The sequence below is a fragment of the Eulemur rufifrons genome, chromosome 15 (genome assembly GCF_041146395.1).
Source record: "Eulemur rufifrons isolate Redbay chromosome 15, OSU_ERuf_1, whole genome shotgun sequence".
Taxonomy (NCBI): domain Eukaryota; kingdom Metazoa; phylum Chordata; class Mammalia; order Primates; family Lemuridae; genus Eulemur; species Eulemur rufifrons.
Window position 1 is genome coordinate 69411755 of NC_090997.1, and position 20307 is coordinate 69432061.

The following is a 20307-nucleotide window of genomic DNA, read 5'->3' on the forward strand; positions in this document are numbered from 1 at the left end:
TAACCATCTCATACTATCCTTCAAATTATACAGCAACCTCACAAAAATTTCAATTCAAGGTTCTAAAAAAAACCTTTTTATACACTTATTAGGTAGTTCTTGAAAATCAAAGGGTTATAGCTTCCATTTCCTAAGGATTCAGTCATAGTATATAAAGGATATTCTCTGAAAAAATGCCATGGTCATTCCATCCCAGGCTGTGTCTTAAGAAGAATAACATGGTTTCATGTCAAAGAAAAAAAAAGTTTTCAGATCCTCTACTACGGAATTTTTTTTTACTAAATAAATACAATGGCTAAAATCCAGTTTGCAAATCTCATGTCATGCATAGGGGTGTATGTGTTTGGCATGGGGGAATGCATACTGAAAAAACAATTTTTTTCCTTTAAGAGGCCTTACCCTGTCAGGAGCAAACAATAACATGTAACTTGCTTATTCATTTGTACAATTAAATACTAGCTTTTGCTTAGAGGCAATGTTATGCTATAAAGTATTTTCATATCAGTAACAATATATACTATGAAGTGTACTTCTATTACAAATTAACATGGTGATATACAGAAGAACAAAACCTCCCAAAACCATAAATGAGCAACAGTTAAAACATTAAATTTATAAATAGCAAAATCAAAAAATAAAGTATATACATATTATAGATTTTACCTTTGAACAAATATATAGTGCATCTGGAAAACAAGAAAACGTGTTTTATCATATACATTTGTATGCTAGAAATGAAGATACTGGTAATATTCTAAAAGCCTTGTAGGCTTTCTCCCACTTAATAGTCCTTTAAATGCATATCCTTTAAAACAGTGATATTGGCAAAACTATCACCTCTTGAAATGCAATGTTTGACTTTGCCCAGCGGGGTACAATGGCCAGCAGAACAGTAAATAAGAGAGGAGGCACTCCATGCTTAATCCTGGGGTAAGAGAACCAGCAAATTCATAGTTTACATATGAAAAGTGCTTTAGTCAAACATACACTGACATGAAAACCCAACCAAACAAGTACCGTATTAAAATGTCTTCACCTCATCTTGCCTACCTTTGCCCTTAGCTTTTGAGATGATTGGTGAAGCGGCGACTAGGAAAGAAACCTGCTGTTTGAATGCAGTGTATTTTGTGACACAGCAATAAATTTGAGCTTTTACTACCTGAAAAGTTTACCTTTAAGTGCCAGTACTATCACAAGACAAACTTTATGAACAACTCAAAACGTATAAAACTTTCGTGGATCCCAGAAAATAAGCATTTGAGACTAAATATTAATGGGTAAATGCCCCAACACCATGCACAGATCAACATAATTGAGAACGGATATTTTACATTCTTCTGCATTTCTTTTAAAAACCAAAAAAGTTAAATGTACAGTAACTTTTCAGAAACTGTTTCTAGCGCAGCACTGATTGATAAAAGATTGCTTAAAGAAAACTATTTTGGACTGCACTGAATAAAGCTGAAAGGCAAACTCATTATAGTAAATGATCATTGAGAATTGATTTAGATATCAGGATGCACAATAAAGTAAAAAAAAAAAAACAAAAACAAAAAAAAGCCTAAGACTGTTCTTTCAGTTTAAAAAAATTAAGTTTGTATTTCTGCAGTTCATTGAGTCAAGTTCTGTCCCCTGAAACACCACAGTTAACATTCTGAAATATATAATATGAATTCACTTACTCTCTGTATTTAAAGGCTATTTCGTATAAAATTCCAGTTAGCACTGTCCTACAATGGAAAAGGAACCAAATAAAACAGCAGTATTTCATTTGGTGCTTAATAGCCTAGTAATACTCCTTTGGGAAACACATGCTTTGGTGCTTACAATTTCAAGAAAATCAAAATTGCTTTACATGCAATAGCTAATTCTAGTATACCACAGAAAACAGGGGGTTTTATGCATTTAGAATTGTTCACACGAAGCCCTGAGGTACCCGCCTTTCATTTAGGCAACAAACAGCCTCCCTCTTGGTCTTGTATAGTCTTTGTCACCATCTTCCCTAGTGCCCCAAATTCAGAATAGTCTGATTAACAATCCTATCTGGAGATACAGTCAATTTAATAAGATTTTTTATGATACAGACTGCTCAGATCATCTAATTTTGAAGCACTATCTTCTAGTGGAGTTTCACTCGAAGTTCCCAGGTCTCCATTTTCATGTGCATCAGTTACTGCCTTCTTATTAAATCCTGAAAGAAAGGAAAAGAAGAAAAGCAGATACTTTCTGGTCTAAAAAAATTTTAGTTTTATAATTTTACTGTGTAAAAAACAAAGGAATGTCCACTGTAATTAGTAATTTTAATATGAGGGAAAATGACAGGGCCTTAATCAAGTTAGCAACTCATAACAAGAGAATTCTTCCTTCTTATGGTAGATACCAAATATTGTAAAGATTTTAAAGTATCTATTGGACTTATCTAAAAATTATATTAAATTTCCTATCAAAGGCCGGGCGCAGTGGCTCACACCTGTAATCCTAGCACTCTGGGAGGCCGAGGTGGGTGGATTGTTTGAGCTCAGGAGTTCGAGACCAGCCTGAGCAAGAGCGAGACCCCGTCTCTACTAAAAATAGAAAGAAATTAGCTGGACAACTAAAAAAATATATAGAAAACATTAGCCGGGCATGGTGGCGCATGCCTGTAGTCCCAGCTACTTGGGAGGCTGAAGCAGGAGGATCACTTGAGCCCAGGAGTTTGAGGTTGCTGTGAGCCAGGCTGACGCCACAGCACTCTAGCCCAGGCAAGAGAGTGAGACTTTGTCTCAAAAGAAAACAAAAAGGCCAAAGAATTTTGCATTCTATTCTACAATATACCTGAGAGACATAAACCATTTATATACAAAATAGAGACTGTTTACTTGTGCCTTTCCCTCTTTGGGCAACAGAGCGAGACTCCGTCTCAAAAAAAAATTTCCTATTAAGTTTTCTATGAAATTTAGAATTGATACATATAATTGTAAAATTCAGTCAATTCTACTTATACAAATATCTACTGAATTGTGAATTATATTTTTATTTTACATTTTTGCTTTCATATCACTTTATTTAACTTCAGTTCACAGAGGCATGTACTAGTAGTTGATCACTAAAAATCTAGTCTGTTGGCAAGACGATGTCTAGCTAAAATTTAAAACTACTTTTGGTCAATCTACAAAATAGATAGTAGGCTTGTAAATGAGTAAGTGTTGGCTATATCACCTATTTAGTTAGCTATGAAGTATGGAAATGTACAAAACAATAACCAATAGATACTTTTTTTGTGATTTGAGTCAGTTAACAGTGATATATTATATTATACAAGCATACATTTTTGATTGAGTCATATTTTAAGTGTCTGCAATTTATATAGGTGACAGAGAAGCTTTCTAGCCTCAGTTGCAAAAAAGAAAGGGACACGTTTTCTAATCCTGACAGAAAAAAGAAAAAAGAGTATAATATAATGAAACCATACAGAGAGCAGCCCAACAGTGTGACGTACTGTCACAATAGGTTTGCTCAAGATGCATGGCGAGAACAGTAATTGCTACTGTTGTCGCTGTGTGGACAATTCGTAATACACAGGTTTACCAAAAGGGCAACAGGTCATCAGTTCATCATAAAACTACTCTAAGAATTCTCTCAACTTTTTGGTCTCGGGATGCCTTTACATTCTTAATATGCGTTGAGGACTCCCCAAGAGCTTTTGTTTATGTGAGTTATAGCTATTGATGTTTATTGTGTTAGTAATTAAAACTGAGAAATCTAAAAAAAATTACTTTATTAAAAATGACAATAAATCCAATAAATGTTAACATTTTTGTTTAATGACAGATAACTCTATTTTTCAAACAAATTTTAGTCAGAAGAGTAGAATAATTTTATTTATCTATTTTTCATTTTAATATATAAAAGTAAAAGGTTTATTTTATCCTTTAGAAGGACAGAGAGAATGAGCGAGAGACAGAAAATTAGCATAATTTTAGAATTTTGCAAATCTCCTTAGTGGCTTTATAGAACATAGCTAGCTTCTCCTATCTACTTCTGCTCAACCTGCTAAAAGTATATAAAGAAAGTTCAGCATCATATAGATATGTAGTTGGGAAGGGGAGGAGTATTCCTTTTCAAATAACTGTCAATATTCTTCTTTGATATTATACCAAAAATTGACAATGTGGACTTTGAAACTTTATCAATGAACTTTTCACACTCTGTTACATTAAAATCCATTTGCCTATCTTGCATTTTGAATGGATCTTTGACCCATTAATAATTTTATAACGATGCACTGGTCATTTGTAAATTTTGGATCACTAAGCTATGTAGCAATTTCAAAAGTTGACACATTTCATCTTATATCAAAAACCTACATTCATTAATATCACCATCAATCTTATTAGAAAAGTTCTTAGGTGTTAGGAAGCTGTCAAGCTCACAATGATTGATGCATGTTTTACAAAATTCTGATTTTTACCTGAGACCTCACATTTTAACACTGGCAATAAATAATGTCAGTTGTCTTTCTTTTTTTTTTTTTTTATTTCAGCTCATTATGGGGGTACAAAAGTTCAGGTTATATATATTGCCCATGCCCCCCCCAAGTTGTCTTTCTTGAAGTGATGGATTATGTTCATTTTTAAGAAAATGGCTGCCAAACAGTCTGAATAGCCATAATTTTTCAGTAACTCTTTCAAGTAAAAATTGTCTTCCATGAAAAAAATGACTAGTTCAGCTAGTAATTTAATCACTTAAGTGCTTTTCTTTGAGACCAGTATCTTTGTTCAGTATGCAGAATAAATCCTTTATGTATACTTCCCACCTCGCCACACAGAATATTAAAATAACATGTACTCAAAGGTCAACACTTAATAAAATTAACAATTTTTACTGTTTCATCAAGAATATTTTTAAGTGAAACCGGCATATACTTTTTTCTTTTTTTCTTTTTTTTGAGACAGAGTCTTGCTCTGTTGCCCAGGCTAGAGTGCTATGGTGTCAGCCTAGCTCACAGCAACCTCAAACTCCTGGGCTCAAGCGATCCTTCTGCCTCAGCCTCCTGAGTAGCTCGGACTACAGGCATGCGCCACCATGCCTGGCTAATTTTTTCTATATATTTTTAGTTGTCTGGCTAATTTCTTTCTATTTTTAGTAGAGACAGGGTCTCGCTCTTGCTCAGGCTGGTCGTGAACTCCTGAGCTCGAGCAATCCTCCCGCCTCGGCCTCCCAGAGTGCTAGGAGTGCATGAGCCACCGCGCCCGGCTGAAACTGGCCTATGCTGCTGCTGCTGCTTTTTTTTTTTTTTTTTTTTTTTTTACCATGACAGTACACAGCAAGGAAGAAAACAAGGACTACTAGTACAGCTGGGTGCCGCCACTGCCTTGATTCAGGCTAAGGCACCAGAAGTTTTACCTTAACCGTTTTTGTACCATTAGTATAAATAACAACACAGCAAAAAAAGACAAAATGATGTCTTAGTTTTATTATAAAAAGCTTTCACTTCATGGGCTCCCCTGAAAGATCTCAGGAGCCCTCAGAGATCCATGGATCACAATTTGAGAACCACTGCTCTATATAAAAGAAAATGCTAGAATTTTTCCTTAAAATGTGTATAAATGATAGCAAAAGAACCAAAGCAAAGAGCCTCAAGATAATATAACCTGATTCTAATAGCAATCATAAGACAACAGTTTACTCATTCATATTTAGCCTATAATTCATTGTATTAGGAAAGAAAAATGTACATTAAGGGAGACTACAATATGATATATCTACTCAAAATAGCATGTGGTCTTTGTTTCAGAGTCTGGAAAATTTGAATTTTAGTTATTTTTCAAGGCTCATTTATAGTTGAGTAATCGGTAACATACTTAACAATCCAAGATGACTCTAGAAGAACATATATGTAAATAAAATGTTAGCACAGTTACCGATCTACAATAAAATTGTAAGCAAGGAAAAACTATTTATTCCTTTGGTTTCCCCATCATTAAGACAGTGTTATTGAAGAACATCTGAGGCTTTTAAATTTTAAACAATTTATTAATGTTAATAATGTAGTAATAATTTTTAGAGTGATTTTTACCTTGTAACACTTTGATTTCCCCACTTGTGTCTTTGCAACTAGCACCAGGATTACCACCTCCTTCTAACTCATCAAGGTACAAACGGTAACGATGTCCACTCTCATCTTCATACTCTACATTTTCATCATCGGAATCCACTTCAGGAGCCACATAAACCACTTCAAATTCGATCTCTCCTCTCTAAATTAAAATAGGAAATGAAAATGAGAAAGTCAAGCTATTGCAACTGTAATTAAAAAAGGATTTCCAAACTCTTTGCGGGGAGGCTTATGGGTGGGGAAACCTCAGATATTGCTCCTTTCCTGAGAACAAATAATGCAATTCTGGAATCTAAAGAGGTAGAAGGGGTCTGAGAGGTCATCATGTCCAGAGCAACTCTATCAATCCCCTCTACAAGTAATTTCCTTTAAACATTACAGTAGCTCTTTCTACTAATCACATTTTTGCTAACAGATCTAAAATAAAAAGGGATGCTTAATTATTAAATTTATAGAATTTTGGAACAAGTGTCAAGTTTAAAGTCATTTTGCCATTTTGTACTTCACATAGCAATTTAGCAAATCCATTTAAGTAGTGAGATACTAAATAAACTTGCACATAAGGGCATCACACAGCTTTTCATAAACTAATTAAAGAAACCCCTGCATAATGATTTCTTGTTTCTTATTGAATAGGTCTTGAACCTTTTTAACTTTCACTGAGTACCACAGTGTTAATCAAGGTATTCTGTCTAGTATAATAGTAATTATTATATTTACTGTGCAAAATACAGCATTTGGTCCTCAGAATAACCCTATTACAGTCTCTTTTACATGTACGAGAAACCTGAGTGAGTCCTGGAGAGAGTGTTTAACTTTCCCAATATGATAAACAGGAATACAGGAAAAACAGGAATTTGACTACAAAGTTCTTGCATTTTCTACTATGCTAGACTAAACGTGTAATATCTGTACTGTCATTCTTTAATAACAACTGCACATTCAAGTAATAAGCTACAGATTATTTTATGTCAAAAAAATTCCAAGCTATAATTATCATTTAAGAGACTGCAATTATTACCCACAAGTCTGGTTTTTGCAATTCTCTGAAAATTATGTCCTGCTTTTGCTCAAAAGAAAGTATACCATTTTTGACTGCTACCCAGTAAGTAACTCTCTTTGGTGTTCTCCTTTCCCAGCGTTTAAGGTTATACCTCAGAATTTTAGTATGTGCTTAGCGTTTCCTTAATAACTATCTATTGGTAGTTCCTTTACCACAGCTGCTAGTCATCCCAATCCTGTGCTACTGGATTGGCAAGATGGGTTGAGAAAACACTAACCTAAGAGACCAGGGTGGCATTCTTAGATCTCCCTTATCAGATAATGCTTTAAAAATACCATTTGGCAAAGAGATTGATGATGTAGTCTTTAGTAAAGTTTTAGATGACAGAATTAGATCTGTGGGTAGTAGTCATGGAGACACAGATTTCAGGCTTAATAGGAGGAAGAGCTTCTAAAAATCAGCACTGTATAACAATGGAAAAGAACGCTTGATCATCAGTCAGCAAGTCCTCCCTTTAATGCAATTGTTTACGTAGTGATATTGCAAGAGATTTATGCATCATGTAAAATGGAATCGAGGGGCTATAAATTCATTTTCAACTCTCAGATTCAGTTTTACACAGGCATACTACACTGATAATCCAAGAAACATCTCAATGTACTACCAGCACCTCTTTAATTCCCCAACCCCATTCTCAAAGGAAAATAAAACAAACACATTTTAAGTACACTGGATAACAAATATGACTCCTGGGTACGAATCTCAATTCTATAACTTACTTGCGCTGGAACTTTGAGCAAATCCTTTAATCTCCAAGAATCTCAGTTTACTCATTTTAAATAAGAGAGTCAGCCTGGATTCTAAGGGTCCCTTCAATTCTAATATTCCATGATTAAAATCAATCCACTTCTAGCATTATTTCTGCAATACTTTATATATAGTAGTATATATATATATATATATACACATACATAAATATATATAATGTTTTATATATAAAATATATATCATGTTTTAGTCATTAATGATGTTGCTTTCTAAATGTCAGGTTCTGTTCTGAGTACTTTGTATATATTAACATACTTCATCCTCACAGCTGTATTTCAATCCCTACCACACGGAGGCACAGACAACTTAAGTACGTTTCTCAAAGTTGTGCAGGCATAGAAAAGAGTAAACAAAATGGTCCATTTTAGTAAATCTGACTGAATGTCGTCTATAAAAGCCCTAAATCAAGGAAACAAGTATCTTCCTATGAACACTTTATTACTTGAGAAACTTTGTAGGGAAGTATAAAATATTCAATAGATTCAAAAAGAACCAATTGATAGATCCAATTTTAATTACAAGGGACTCTACCTGCTGGGAAAGAATGGTTACAGCTTCTTTATGCTTTGTGTCCCTTAGGTTAACTCCATTGACTGCTAAAATAGCATCCCCAACGTGCAGCCCTCCGCATCTATCAGCAGGTTGCCCTGGATGGATCTCAGAGATGAGGATTGGGACACCATGTTCTTTCCCACCCTGACAACAACAAAAGGCAGCATATTAGTTTATTCTTTGTAAAGTACAGTCACAGATGATTCTAGAGATAAAATATTTTCTAAAAAACATCTTTCGATAAGCACCTATACTGTCTCTATAAATGCTGGGTGAAATTTTATTTGCTGCTTAGGTTATGATAAATAAATTATGATTATCAAAGGGTAAATTGGCTAAATTCTTCAATATCAATAAAAATACATATTAGTACTGCACAGCACCATTATATTTTATCAAATCTAAATCACTTAAATGTAAGATCAATCATTTTATGTACCACAAAAATAATTGTAAGATTGTAAGATGAATTTCAACTTCAGAGAAGTTAAAATATGGGAAAAAATGCAATGCAGAATTGAAGAAATACAGTATTTGGTATCTATCACCCTCTACCTTGTATCCTGGGGGTGTGTGTGTCTTATTTCTCCTGCCAAAACTTATGCTATTTCAGGGCAGTACATTAAAAAAGGTAGGTATTCAATAAATATAGATGAGATGAACTTTTTATTATAAGAGATATTTCTACATTAAGCAATACCAAAAACCAAATAAACTCACACAGTGCCTGAGTATTACCAAATGAAAATTAAAATAAAGCCAACCTTATTCAGTAAAGCACTGAAGACTACAACAAAATGACTCTAAATATATGTACTTTATAATAGATTGCTCTCAGGAATGCTGTCCAAAACAATCATTTTTAAAGGCATCAAATTAAAAAAAATATATATAATAACAGTTGGACCCAAAAGCCAGTGAAATCTGACAGCTAAGAAATGAGGTAAGAGAAGGATAACACATATTCTAGAGAGAACAATATAATATATAGCCTTTTACCATAGAAAAAAACAGCCATATCTATTCCGAAAGGCTCCCAGAGACATCACAGTATATGGTATAGAACTATGAAGTGAGTCATAATGAAAATGTTAAGCTATGTTTACTAAAGGTACACTAAGAGTTGTTAGGAAGATTAAAAAAAAATGGTTACACAAAAGTGTTATTGCTCATGGGGATAAATTTAGTTATTACAAAAAAATATATCCAGAATACTCTGTTCCCCAATAATGTCCAACAAAGGAACATGATTGTACTAGAAACTGCAGAAAAGGAGACCGGAAACACTACTTCTTACTGTAATTGAAATGCCAAGGCCTTCGTGATCTTCCTTAAGTAGGAGAACTTTCCTGATTGGACCAACCCCTTGGCTTTTCTTTAAGGAGTCTTGATCCTTATTGGGGGAAAAAAGAAGAAAAATTAGTATCACTTAAATAGCATACCAAATAGAGTATACACATGCTATATAACTTGCTTTTAGAAATCTTTATTAATTTCCTGGAAAGGATACACAATATAGTGTTAAGAAAGTAATTGACAGATAAAGTGGAAAAATGAAAAGTTATTCTGTTAACATGGTGAAATTTATAAATGATTTTCTTACCCCTTTGCCAATGATTTTTTTAATATTGATACATCTCTTTTTAAATTATAGGAATTACTAAAGAAACTACTGCCAGGAATTAACTGATGAACAACTGTCTTCAAGAAATAAAAGTGGATAACTATCTTCACTGGAAAATATCTTAAAGATTTATATCCATTTTAACTGAGTTGAAGAGTTGAAAAACAAAATTCCAATTGGACCATTAATTATTTTTTCATTCCTTAGTGCCCTGGAGTCTACCTCTTAAATAAAGGACCTTACTAGATCCTTTAATAGTTCTTTCTCTGGTATCTTTACTCTTTCTCTCTCTACTAAACTCCTTTCTTATTCAACGGATAAACATTCCAAGCCTCTTCCAGCTTTAAAATACTGACTATGTTGCAAACAAAACAAAGCAAAAAACCCTTCAAATCCTTCTTTAGCAACTATCCTCTCCTCCCCTTTTTCTTATCTGCCACACAAAGTTCATCCTCACCATATCTACTTCTTGCCACCCACACCTAGTTCTCTGATCCCTATAATAAGGGTTTTTGCCTCTAGCTGTATAAATAGAATTTTCTTCTCTGTGGTCACTGGTAACCAATATTGCTACATCCAATTAACACTTTTTAGTCACTATCCTACTTGAAGGTTAATACTATTCACTACCCCCTTCTTGAAACGCACTCCTACCCTTGGTTTCTATTACACTACTCTCCTAGGTGGCCTGTATCTGACAGCTCCATTCGGGCTCCTTCCTTTGGTAATCCTTGTCCTTCCCTCACTCCATAAGTTTCTATCCTTAGCCCCCTATTCCTTTTTACTTTATATATTATTTCTCTGGGTGACTTAATCAATTCCATGGTTTCAATTATAATAGATGGATGATTTCCCTAATATTTTTTCAACTCAGTATTCTCTTCTGAATTCCAGAGTCACATATCCAACTAGATGTATCTCGAATGTTCCATTGGTACCTCACACACTACATGTCTAAATCTGATCTCATCACCTTTTCCCCAAAACCTTCCTTTTCCTTTGTTTCCTTTACCAATGAATGCCAGATCACTCAGCTGCTCAAATCAAAAACCTAGATTCTTCCTTTTCACCTACTTAACCAAAAGCAGCCAGTCACCAAAGGTCCTCCTGCTTCTAATTCTCTCAAACCTGTTATTTCTCTCAAATGCCACTTCTCCTTCCTTATCACTCTCTCATTATATTACCACAGTATCTTTCTAACACATCTCCTCGACTCGAATTTGGCCCTCTTCCAATATATCCTCTTCACTATGCCAAAGTAACTGTCAAAAAATGTAAATCTTATTAAGTTTGCTATTTTATTTAAAAGTCCCAAGATCACCAGGTTAAAGTTAAAACTCCTTTATTTAGTAAGAAATAACTTTTGTCATCCAGCCATAACAAAAAATTCCAGCCTCATGTTTCACTACTTTCACAAGCATGCTTTTATCACTTAGACACACCTGATACAAACTACTTTGTCTTCTTCCTAACCTCTCCATTTCCCAAATCTACTGGCCCTAGAAGTTAACGGAACCACCAGTCCTGGAGAAGACAATAAATAGCACATGTGCTTATTGCAACCTCCACTCCTCTTCCACCAACTCTATACACGCATCAGTTCTGACAGTGATCTTTGCAGAGGCAACAAATTGTTTTACTATTTAAGGCCATATCTTATCTGGTACTAAAACATGTGATCCACTGGGTGAGAGACATGCTTTCATATATTAAGGTCTGTATTATCAAGCAGCTGTTGTAATAAAATTTAATAAAAGAGTTATCCAGATAGAAAAGAAAGCTCCAATACAATGGTGATTATAGAAGTAGACAACTGGACACAGATCTCAAATTCCATCTGAATCCAAGACCAAACAGGTGTAAATGTTAGTTCAGAATCTACATTTGGATTTAGTTACCAAAAATTCCCTTAAATAACTATGCCAAACTATTAATATTTGCCAAATTATCAATATGACCATACACTGTCATTTAGTTACCAAAAGTTCCCTTAAATAGCTACCCCAAACTATTTGCCAAATTATCAGTATGATTATACACTGTCAGTTAAGCTTAAAACAAATTTAAGCATGCCCAATCATGATTCAGGAAAATTGTGAAATATGATCCAAAGTACTAGCAATATGTATTTGATAGCAATGCTTCATTGTCTGCAGAAATATCATTCTCAGGGTATTAGTTAATCTGTGAAGAGCTAACAAAATTTCTATGAAACTTTAAAAATACGTCTCTATTTTGCATAAGTTGAATCTCATTTTCATTTTTTAACTAAAGGTTTCAAATACCACTAGAGTAAAAGAAAGAATGGAAAAAACTTGTGATTAAAGAAAGGAGAAGGAGGTTGAGTAAGCAGGGACAAGGCAAACATACATGGCCTGGCGGTGCTTGCATTGGTCGTTTCAAGTCATTGCGTCCTCTACAGGCTCTGATCACAGTTTTGTGACGATGCAAATGTATTTCAGCTTCTAACTGGTTCCAAAGCTTATCATGAGCAGGTCCCTTCATATCTCGTCCTAGTAACTGTATTTGTTGGACCCTTCATATTGGGAAAAGAGTTCAGTTAGTTGGTTTTTCATTATGCTTACCATAGAGAGAATTTAGCAGAATTACTGAACATAAGTAGCTTTTGCATAAATATCAAGTTAGTAATAAAATCAATACTCAGGAACTTCCTGATGTCTCTCATATTTAAAAAGATATGGGATCAGAGGGGGAGGCAAGATGGCTGACAACAGACAATGGTAAACTGCAGGCAGATGCCTACCTATGAACTCTTCTCCCAAGGAACACTGTGAAATCAGAGAAGCAATGTGGGACACTTGGAGTGAAGGAGAAGGTGATAGAGAGATACATTTGACAAGACTGAAGGTAACTGTGGGGAGGCTTCTACGTGCAGGGAAGATTAGGAGGACAGAGTGCTGGGGCGCCAGGCTCACCCTGCAGGCACTGTGCCCAAGTTGTGAGAGGGCTCCCTCCTATGCCACAGGCTTCTGCCTGGACAGATGGTGGACCTGCCTGGAGTCTGTGCAGAGTCATTGCACCAGACAACAGGCACCAGACAACAGGGGGCAGCTGATCCCAGGTTTCCGCAGTTGAAGCCATCCTGTGTACTCAGATGCACGGCACCAGGTCAGCACAAGACTCAGCTTTGTGGCTTCACATAGCATCCCATGGGCTGAGGAGGAAGCAGACTAAGTAGAGGCTCCTTTGAGCCATACCCTGTGACTGGAGGCCAAGCGCCCTCCCCTACAGTGCGATGGGGGATCTGAGTATGGGGGCTGAGTGGGGCACTGTAGGCTCTGACCTAAGAGGTTTTGGGCAGCTACTTTGGCGGGTCCTGTGGGGTAGGGTGGAGAACGCCACGGTCCCTGGGCTGCTGGAACCAACTCTGGCCTGTGTGAACTGGCATCTGCTAGGTCCCCGAGCCTGTGGAATAGGCTGCCGCCTGCTCAGCCCTGACTCAGCCCTCCATGTCTGAACAGACTGCTGCCCACTGCCGGCAGGGCCCTGCTCCTGGCTCTGAGGCCCTGCTCAGAAGCCCTGCTTCTGACTCCTCCCCTGTCCCGGCTCTGAGGTCCTCACGCTGGAGCCTTCCCTTATGGAAGTTCTGCTGTACCTGTGAACATCATCTGTTATGGTATCAAGGCCAGAAAAAGCTGAAAAGTGCTACTCTACAGAGTTGTTAGCATTTCACAGTAAGTTATTGTCAGTGTTTGTGTTTTGCATGTGTGGTGTAAACTACACTTATTTATTATGGGTAAATAAATCTGCAATACATAATGCTGTCAATATTAATTTAACAATAGCAAGCTATGACAACTGTGAAATAATTCCAAGAATAAAGATTAATCTTTCATTTACCACAAGAGGTTAAGAGTCAATCTCATTAATTATCCAATTTGTCACCTAAAAGTACAAGCACACCCATGTTTTACATACCTTCCTGCCAGTTCCTTATCCAAGTACTTGGCAGCCAGTCTTGCCCCATACACTTCAGCCTGGAGAACAGCTATATGTCTACGAAGGGCCTCATTCTCTTTTCTCAACAATTTCACTTCAGCTTCAAGTTGAGCTTCTTTCATTTTTTCTTTTTTGTTTGCTTCAAGCTCTCTTTCCTATTGTAATTTTTTAAAAAACATAATTTAATGAAAATACTTTTAAGACTCTTTAGCAGTAGACCATGTTCCTTTAAATACACAAAAACACATGGTCTATAATACCCTTGATGAAAGCATATAATAAAAATTGCCACTTCATTTCAATAAAATGAAACACAAAGGTTTGGATCTAGTTCTTTTTCACTAGTTCTATGACATTTTGAAATCACTTCTGGATAATTGCATGCTGTGGGACACTATAATATTGAGGATAGTAAGAGAAGTGTCTTTTCTAAGCTCATGTTATCATGTATTAAAGGAGTGGCTTCAATGGATAGCTGAATCAGCTATTTACTTTCTAAAAAAACAGTTGGGCTGCAAAAAAAAAATGACTTAAGAAACTAGACTAGTACAAAAATAATCATTCTGGTGGTTGTTCCCAAATATTTAATTAATGCAACAATTGTATAAAGCAAGTTGAAATCATTCAGTTAGACAGAGATGTATTTTATAGCTAATTTATCTTGGAGGCCTACAAGAAACTTACAATGCTTAAATGAAAAGAAACATTTTAATTTTTTAGAAAACATTTTATAGTCATGGAGAACTGTTGGTAACAACTCCATTAAACACTTACACATTAAAAATTTTCTATAGATAAGCTTATCTATGGTGTAGATTATCAAGAAACTTTGGGATGTGGCTCATCTATTTGAATGTTAAAATGGATGCGGAACTGTTTTCTGAGGAAAACACTAGCCTCTCTTGCCTCCTAAGAAGTAGGATGGCCATCCATTTTTAGTTCTCATAAAAGAATGCCATCCTATGCTCTACTTGACAGACAGTCCATATATGTGAATCTAAAGATATCAGCTAGGGACTATGACCTCAAGATCCTCACCATCAAATTTTTATCACGTGTTGATACGTGAGAAATAATGTTCAATTTACCTTAAAAGTATAAAGTACAGTCTGTTCCTATAGCTCAAGCTATAAAAATATAAATCCCTTCAGGATCCAAGCACACAACAGATAGGTAGGTATGAGACAAAGTTGAATACAAAATGAAAGGTACAAAATCCTGCCCAAAGGCAGGCAAATTCAAAATCAGATAAACACACAAACTGTGTGGCCAAATAAAATCCTTCTGAGAGTTGAATAAGGGACCCATTAGCTTTTTTAAGTGTTATTTCTGGATAAAGAAAATCATCCAAACACTGCAACTTGCATTTATCCTGAGCAGAACTGCTTTTACTGACTTATTGATTTAAAGAATCTATAAATTCTATGAAAATTGGTTATATTTGTTCATAAGATGTGGAAGAAATTATTCACTTACTATACCACCATGTCCCCTTTATGAGGACTTAAATAAAAATCTACCTTAGCACCAGGAAAAATAGTTTCTCTTTAGAAAATGGAAAATAGCATTGTTTCTATCATATGGGCACTGATTAAGTAATTATTTTCCTTTTTATTCCGGATACTGAGAAACTAAGAAACAAATTTTAGCAAACTTTTGCCAATTCATGGAAGTTTGCCAAGCAAACTTTTGGCAATTCATTAAATTTTGTACTAATTTAACTGGTTTGGTCTACTGTTACTGAATATGTACATATATACACACATACACACACACAAGCTACAACTAATGACAAGCACTAAATGCTAGATATATTTATTATTTATTTGATTAAAAATATTTGTTATGTATGTGACAAACAGAAGTAAGATTAGCAGGCCTTTCAACTTCTGTAAAAAAATATAACCAATAGAACAGAATTTCTAGATATTGTTTTTAAAGGATTTAAAAAATAATCTAGAATCCTTCTTTTACAAAAACTTTGGAATTATTAAAATCTTGATTTATTTCATAATCTATTTCCTAAAAGGTCAGATATCAATTCCAAAAAGAAACCACAGTTCGGATAACACAAACAAAAATTTTTTTTTTTTTTTTTGAGACAGAGTCTCACTCTTTTGCCCAGGTAGAGTGCAGTGGCGTGATTGTAGCTTACTGCAACTTCAAACTCCTGGGCTCAAGCTGATCCTTCTGCTTCAGCCACTCAAGTAGTTAGGACTACAGGCCCCCACCACCGTGCCCAGCTAATTTTTTTCTATTTTTAGTAGAGACAGGGTCTCACTCTTGCTCAGGCTGTGGTCTCAAACTCCTGACCTCAAGCAATCCTCCCGCCTTGGCCTCTCAGGAGTGCTAGGATTACAGGCATGAGCTACCATGCCCAGCCACAAAAATGTTTTTTAATGACATTTATTAAGGTTGATGTAGTTTCTGGCAAAGTATTCCTGGAAGACCAAGATTTCTTTGATTTATGGACTAAATAAACTTTATGTTGAAGATTATCTATTTTCAATTACTTTAATGAGCTATTTATACTATATTAATGAAATCCAAGAAACATATTAAGCTACTACTTACAGATGTTTTAATGATTCAAACCCCTAATGAATCTGACAAACTCTCAGGTCTGAAATTAACAGATGTACATAATAATAGAATTTAGAAAACTGAAGTTAATCATCTCTAGATTTAAGGAAAAAAGTATGTTTTGTTTCTTAGTTAACCTGTTTGTTATTAGGTAACAACCAAGAGGTTCATTTTTTATTTAGATACCCAAAGAGTATATTTTCAAAAGAAGTGAAGCCATAAGACAATTCTAAACCTGATTAGGTTGGGGCAGTAGGAAAAATATTAAGAATTTTTATGTTGTTATTTTCTAAAATAACTTCTGGTAAAGCATTTCAAAATTAGGTTGTTTCAAAGGCCACACAATTATTCTTAAGACTGTTGAAAACTGAAGCACATATTGTGGATGAAGAAGAAATCAACAAGCAAATTCTTTTTCTGGGAATAATTTCAAATAGATACTTAAGGGGTTAAAAATTAGGCTGCTTGATATATCTTCGATACCCTTAAGTGGGAAAACCAATTGCTCCTTTGAAGTAGTTGTTTAAGCAAGGTACAATAGGTTCAGAAGTTGTCAAAAATTCATAGGCTCTGCAAATAATGGCTAGAAATCACAAACAAAAGAAAAATGTTTAATAACATGCAGTGAGAAAAGGATAATGGGCCAGCCACTGATCTTTTCAGATGTTTGAGCATTAAAAAATTGCCATCATTAACACCATTTTCAAATACAAAGAGTGACAACACATAATATGCAAATAAAACACTAAGAACACTTCAGCGTGACATATTAAAGCAAAACAGAAACAACATACTTACCAGCTCCTCCACAGAGGGGACAGACTTCAGATATAAGAAAAAAGTTTTATAATTAGAAAAATATCAAATAAATGAATTTATATAGTGGTATAATTATTACAAGGAAAATTCTCACATGTTGAATATCATTTGGGTAAAGTTCACTAGACCACTACAACAAATATATTTGCAAACCTATAAACAATAGTAACTGTATAGTATTAAATTAAAATTTTTTATTAAAATTAGTCCACAACAAGTGGTTCTTTTTACTATAGTGTGCCATTTTAAATCTAATGTTTAAAATTTCAGGTAAATTCTTCTCTAGTGAAAATGTAGACTTTCTTGATGTTAATATCAAATAGCTCAAAGAAGCAGTTATGATCTGAATTTTGTTTCAGTTAAGTAAAACACTACTAACACTACTAACTTAGATTCATAGAATTTCAGAACTTAAGAGGACTTTAGAAAAACATAAATATTTATTTAAGTAAATTCTAGCATTATCAGTATTAGAAACAAATTAACCAAATAAAATTAAATGAATACAAGTAAAACTTAAAAATGTATTACTCTCATCACATCATCAACATCATTTCATGTCCTGCCTCTGCCAAGCTGTATTTGTTTTATTTATTACTGTGTCCCTAGATAGTTAACAAAATGTCTGGCACATAGTACACACTCAAAACATGTGAAGTTAAATTACAATGAGACTTTAAAAAGATTTTTTTCTATTGCAACAACCTACAGGTTGATTAGGAGGGTAAGAGTTAATTATGGTAAACTCATACAATAACACAATATGCAGACATTTTACAAAGTATACAGTAGTATAAAAGATGTTTATTAAGAACAAAAGAAAAAACGTGCTACTGCTTGGCACCCAATTCTATTTGCTACTTCTTCCTGATTAACAGAACTCCAATTTTACTGGAGGTGGCCATATGACCAACTGAGAGACTGACATGCAGCTAAGGACAACCAATGAGATGGTGGCAGAAAGTCATGATGAGGATTTCATAAAAAGTCCTTTCAAGAAGGCTAACGCAGCTGAGAAGCATCTTTTTGCTCTTCTCTCAGATTTGTCCTTCTTCCTGCCTGGAACGTAGACATGAAATCCCGAGGATAAAAATCAAGAGCTAAAAATGGTAGAGAATAATGCTAGAAGGAACCTGAATCCCTGATACCTGTGGAGCTGCCGTAGCAGCTCTGGACAGCCTGTCTCTGGATTCTTTCAAGAGAAAAATAACTGCTATTCAAGAATAACCCCAATGTTACTTGGGATTCTGTTATACAGCTGAATTTAAACTTAACTGATACAGTAGCGCAAAAAATTATTAATATGTTATAATTACAAATGTCTTTTAAATATATCTATTCATATATTTTTAAATAGAAGAAAATTCTATTCTAACTGTCAGTTGGTTATTGATATTGATTATCTCTAGGTGATGAATCATGAATGATCATAACGATCATAAACTTTGTATTTCTTGTATTTTCTAAATTTCCCACAATAAGCACACATTACATTTTATAATTAGAAAACTTCACGAAAAATTGTTCTCCACATCCTCTATAAAAACATATGTAAGTACATGTGAACCTCTAAACTACTTACCAGTTTTGCCTTAATGGTACCAGAATCAACACTTTGACCAGTTTTAGCATGAAGTTGAAGCTGAATAGAGTGCAACTGTAAAAGCTGATCATGTACTTCTTTCTCCAATACAACTTTCTCTGCTTGGGTCTCTGTCAGTTCAGATTTCAGATCCACCAGCTGTGCCTTAAAAAACAACAATAAAAAACATTAAGTATGCTTAATTTTCTTTATCTTGGCTTTAATAATTATTACTCCAGAACAACAACACTGAGACTGTCTTTTTTTTTTTGGAGACAGAGTCTTACTGTGCCGCCCAGGCTAAAGTGCCGTGGCATGATCATAGCTCACCGCTATCTCAAACTCCTAGGCTCCAGTGAGCTTCCTGCCTCAGTTTGTAGCTGGGACTGTAAGTGCACGCCACCACACGGGCTAATTTTTTCTATTTTTAGTAGAGACGGGGTCTTGCTCTTGTTCAGGCTGGTAGAGACTATCTTCAAAATGGATACGTGAACACTAGAAGAATATTATCTGACTGAGATATGACATCTATCTAAACCGACATAAAATCAATAGCATAAGTGAGATATTAATATTTCAGTGGCAAGAGGGCTCCTCTATAAGCAATATCTTCTAACAATACAGAATGCAGCCGAGCACGGTGGCTCACTCCTGTAATCCTAGCACTCTGTGAGGCCGAGGCAGGAGGACTGCTTGAGCTCAGGATTCAAGACCAGCATGAGCAAGAGCAAGACCGCATCTCTACTAAAAATAGAAAAATTAGCTGGGCGTGGTGGTTTGTACCTATAGTTCCAGCTACTCGGAAGGCTGAGGCAAGAGGATTGCTTAAGCCCAGGAGTTTGAGGTTGCAGTGAGCTATAATGACGTCACTGCACTCTACTCAGGGAAATAGAACAAGACTCTGTCTCAAAAAAATAAAAAAATAAAAAAAAATAAAAATACAGAATGCTACTTCCATTTTACTTTGCTTACTTTAAGAAGCCTTTTCACTGTTTTATCTTTATCTTCAAAGCTTATGAAAATACACAAGTATGGAATGGCTCACCAGCCTGCTATGATAGACCACTAACATTAATAGTATATTAGAGGAAAGGCCAATAAGTGAGTGGTGTTCTGTTTTCAACCCAGAGGATACTCACCTAAATCAGCCTCATCACTACCTAGTAAAGTTATTTTTAAGTAGTAAGGTATCACCTTCTAAGACCACAGTAAGCCTAAAGATCAGAGTTGACTGTAAGTTTTCAATTATGGTGTAGCAG

General features: G+C 35.0%; 1 protein-coding gene across 1 annotated transcript in view; it reads right to left on the reverse strand.

The window, feature by feature from the left end:
• Positions 1–648: 648 nt before the first annotated feature.
• The window catches only part of GOPC (golgi associated PDZ and coiled-coil motif containing), a 43673-nt gene continuing 24014 nt past the window's right edge, over positions 649–20307 (reverse strand). Inside the window, exons 2-8 of the mRNA XM_069487685.1 lie at positions 19049–19213; positions 14044–14219; positions 12475–12640; positions 9778–9873; positions 8460–8624; positions 6059–6239; positions 649–2191 (exon numbers count right to left, since the gene is read on the reverse strand). Coding sequence (XP_069343786.1) covers positions 2061–2191; positions 6059–6239; positions 8460–8624; positions 9778–9873; positions 12475–12640; positions 14044–14219; positions 19049–19213 — 1080 coding nt within the window. The 3' untranslated portion in view covers positions 649–2060. The remainder of the gene's footprint in view (positions 2192–6058; positions 6240–8459; positions 8625–9777; positions 9874–12474; positions 12641–14043; positions 14220–19048; positions 19214–20307) is intronic.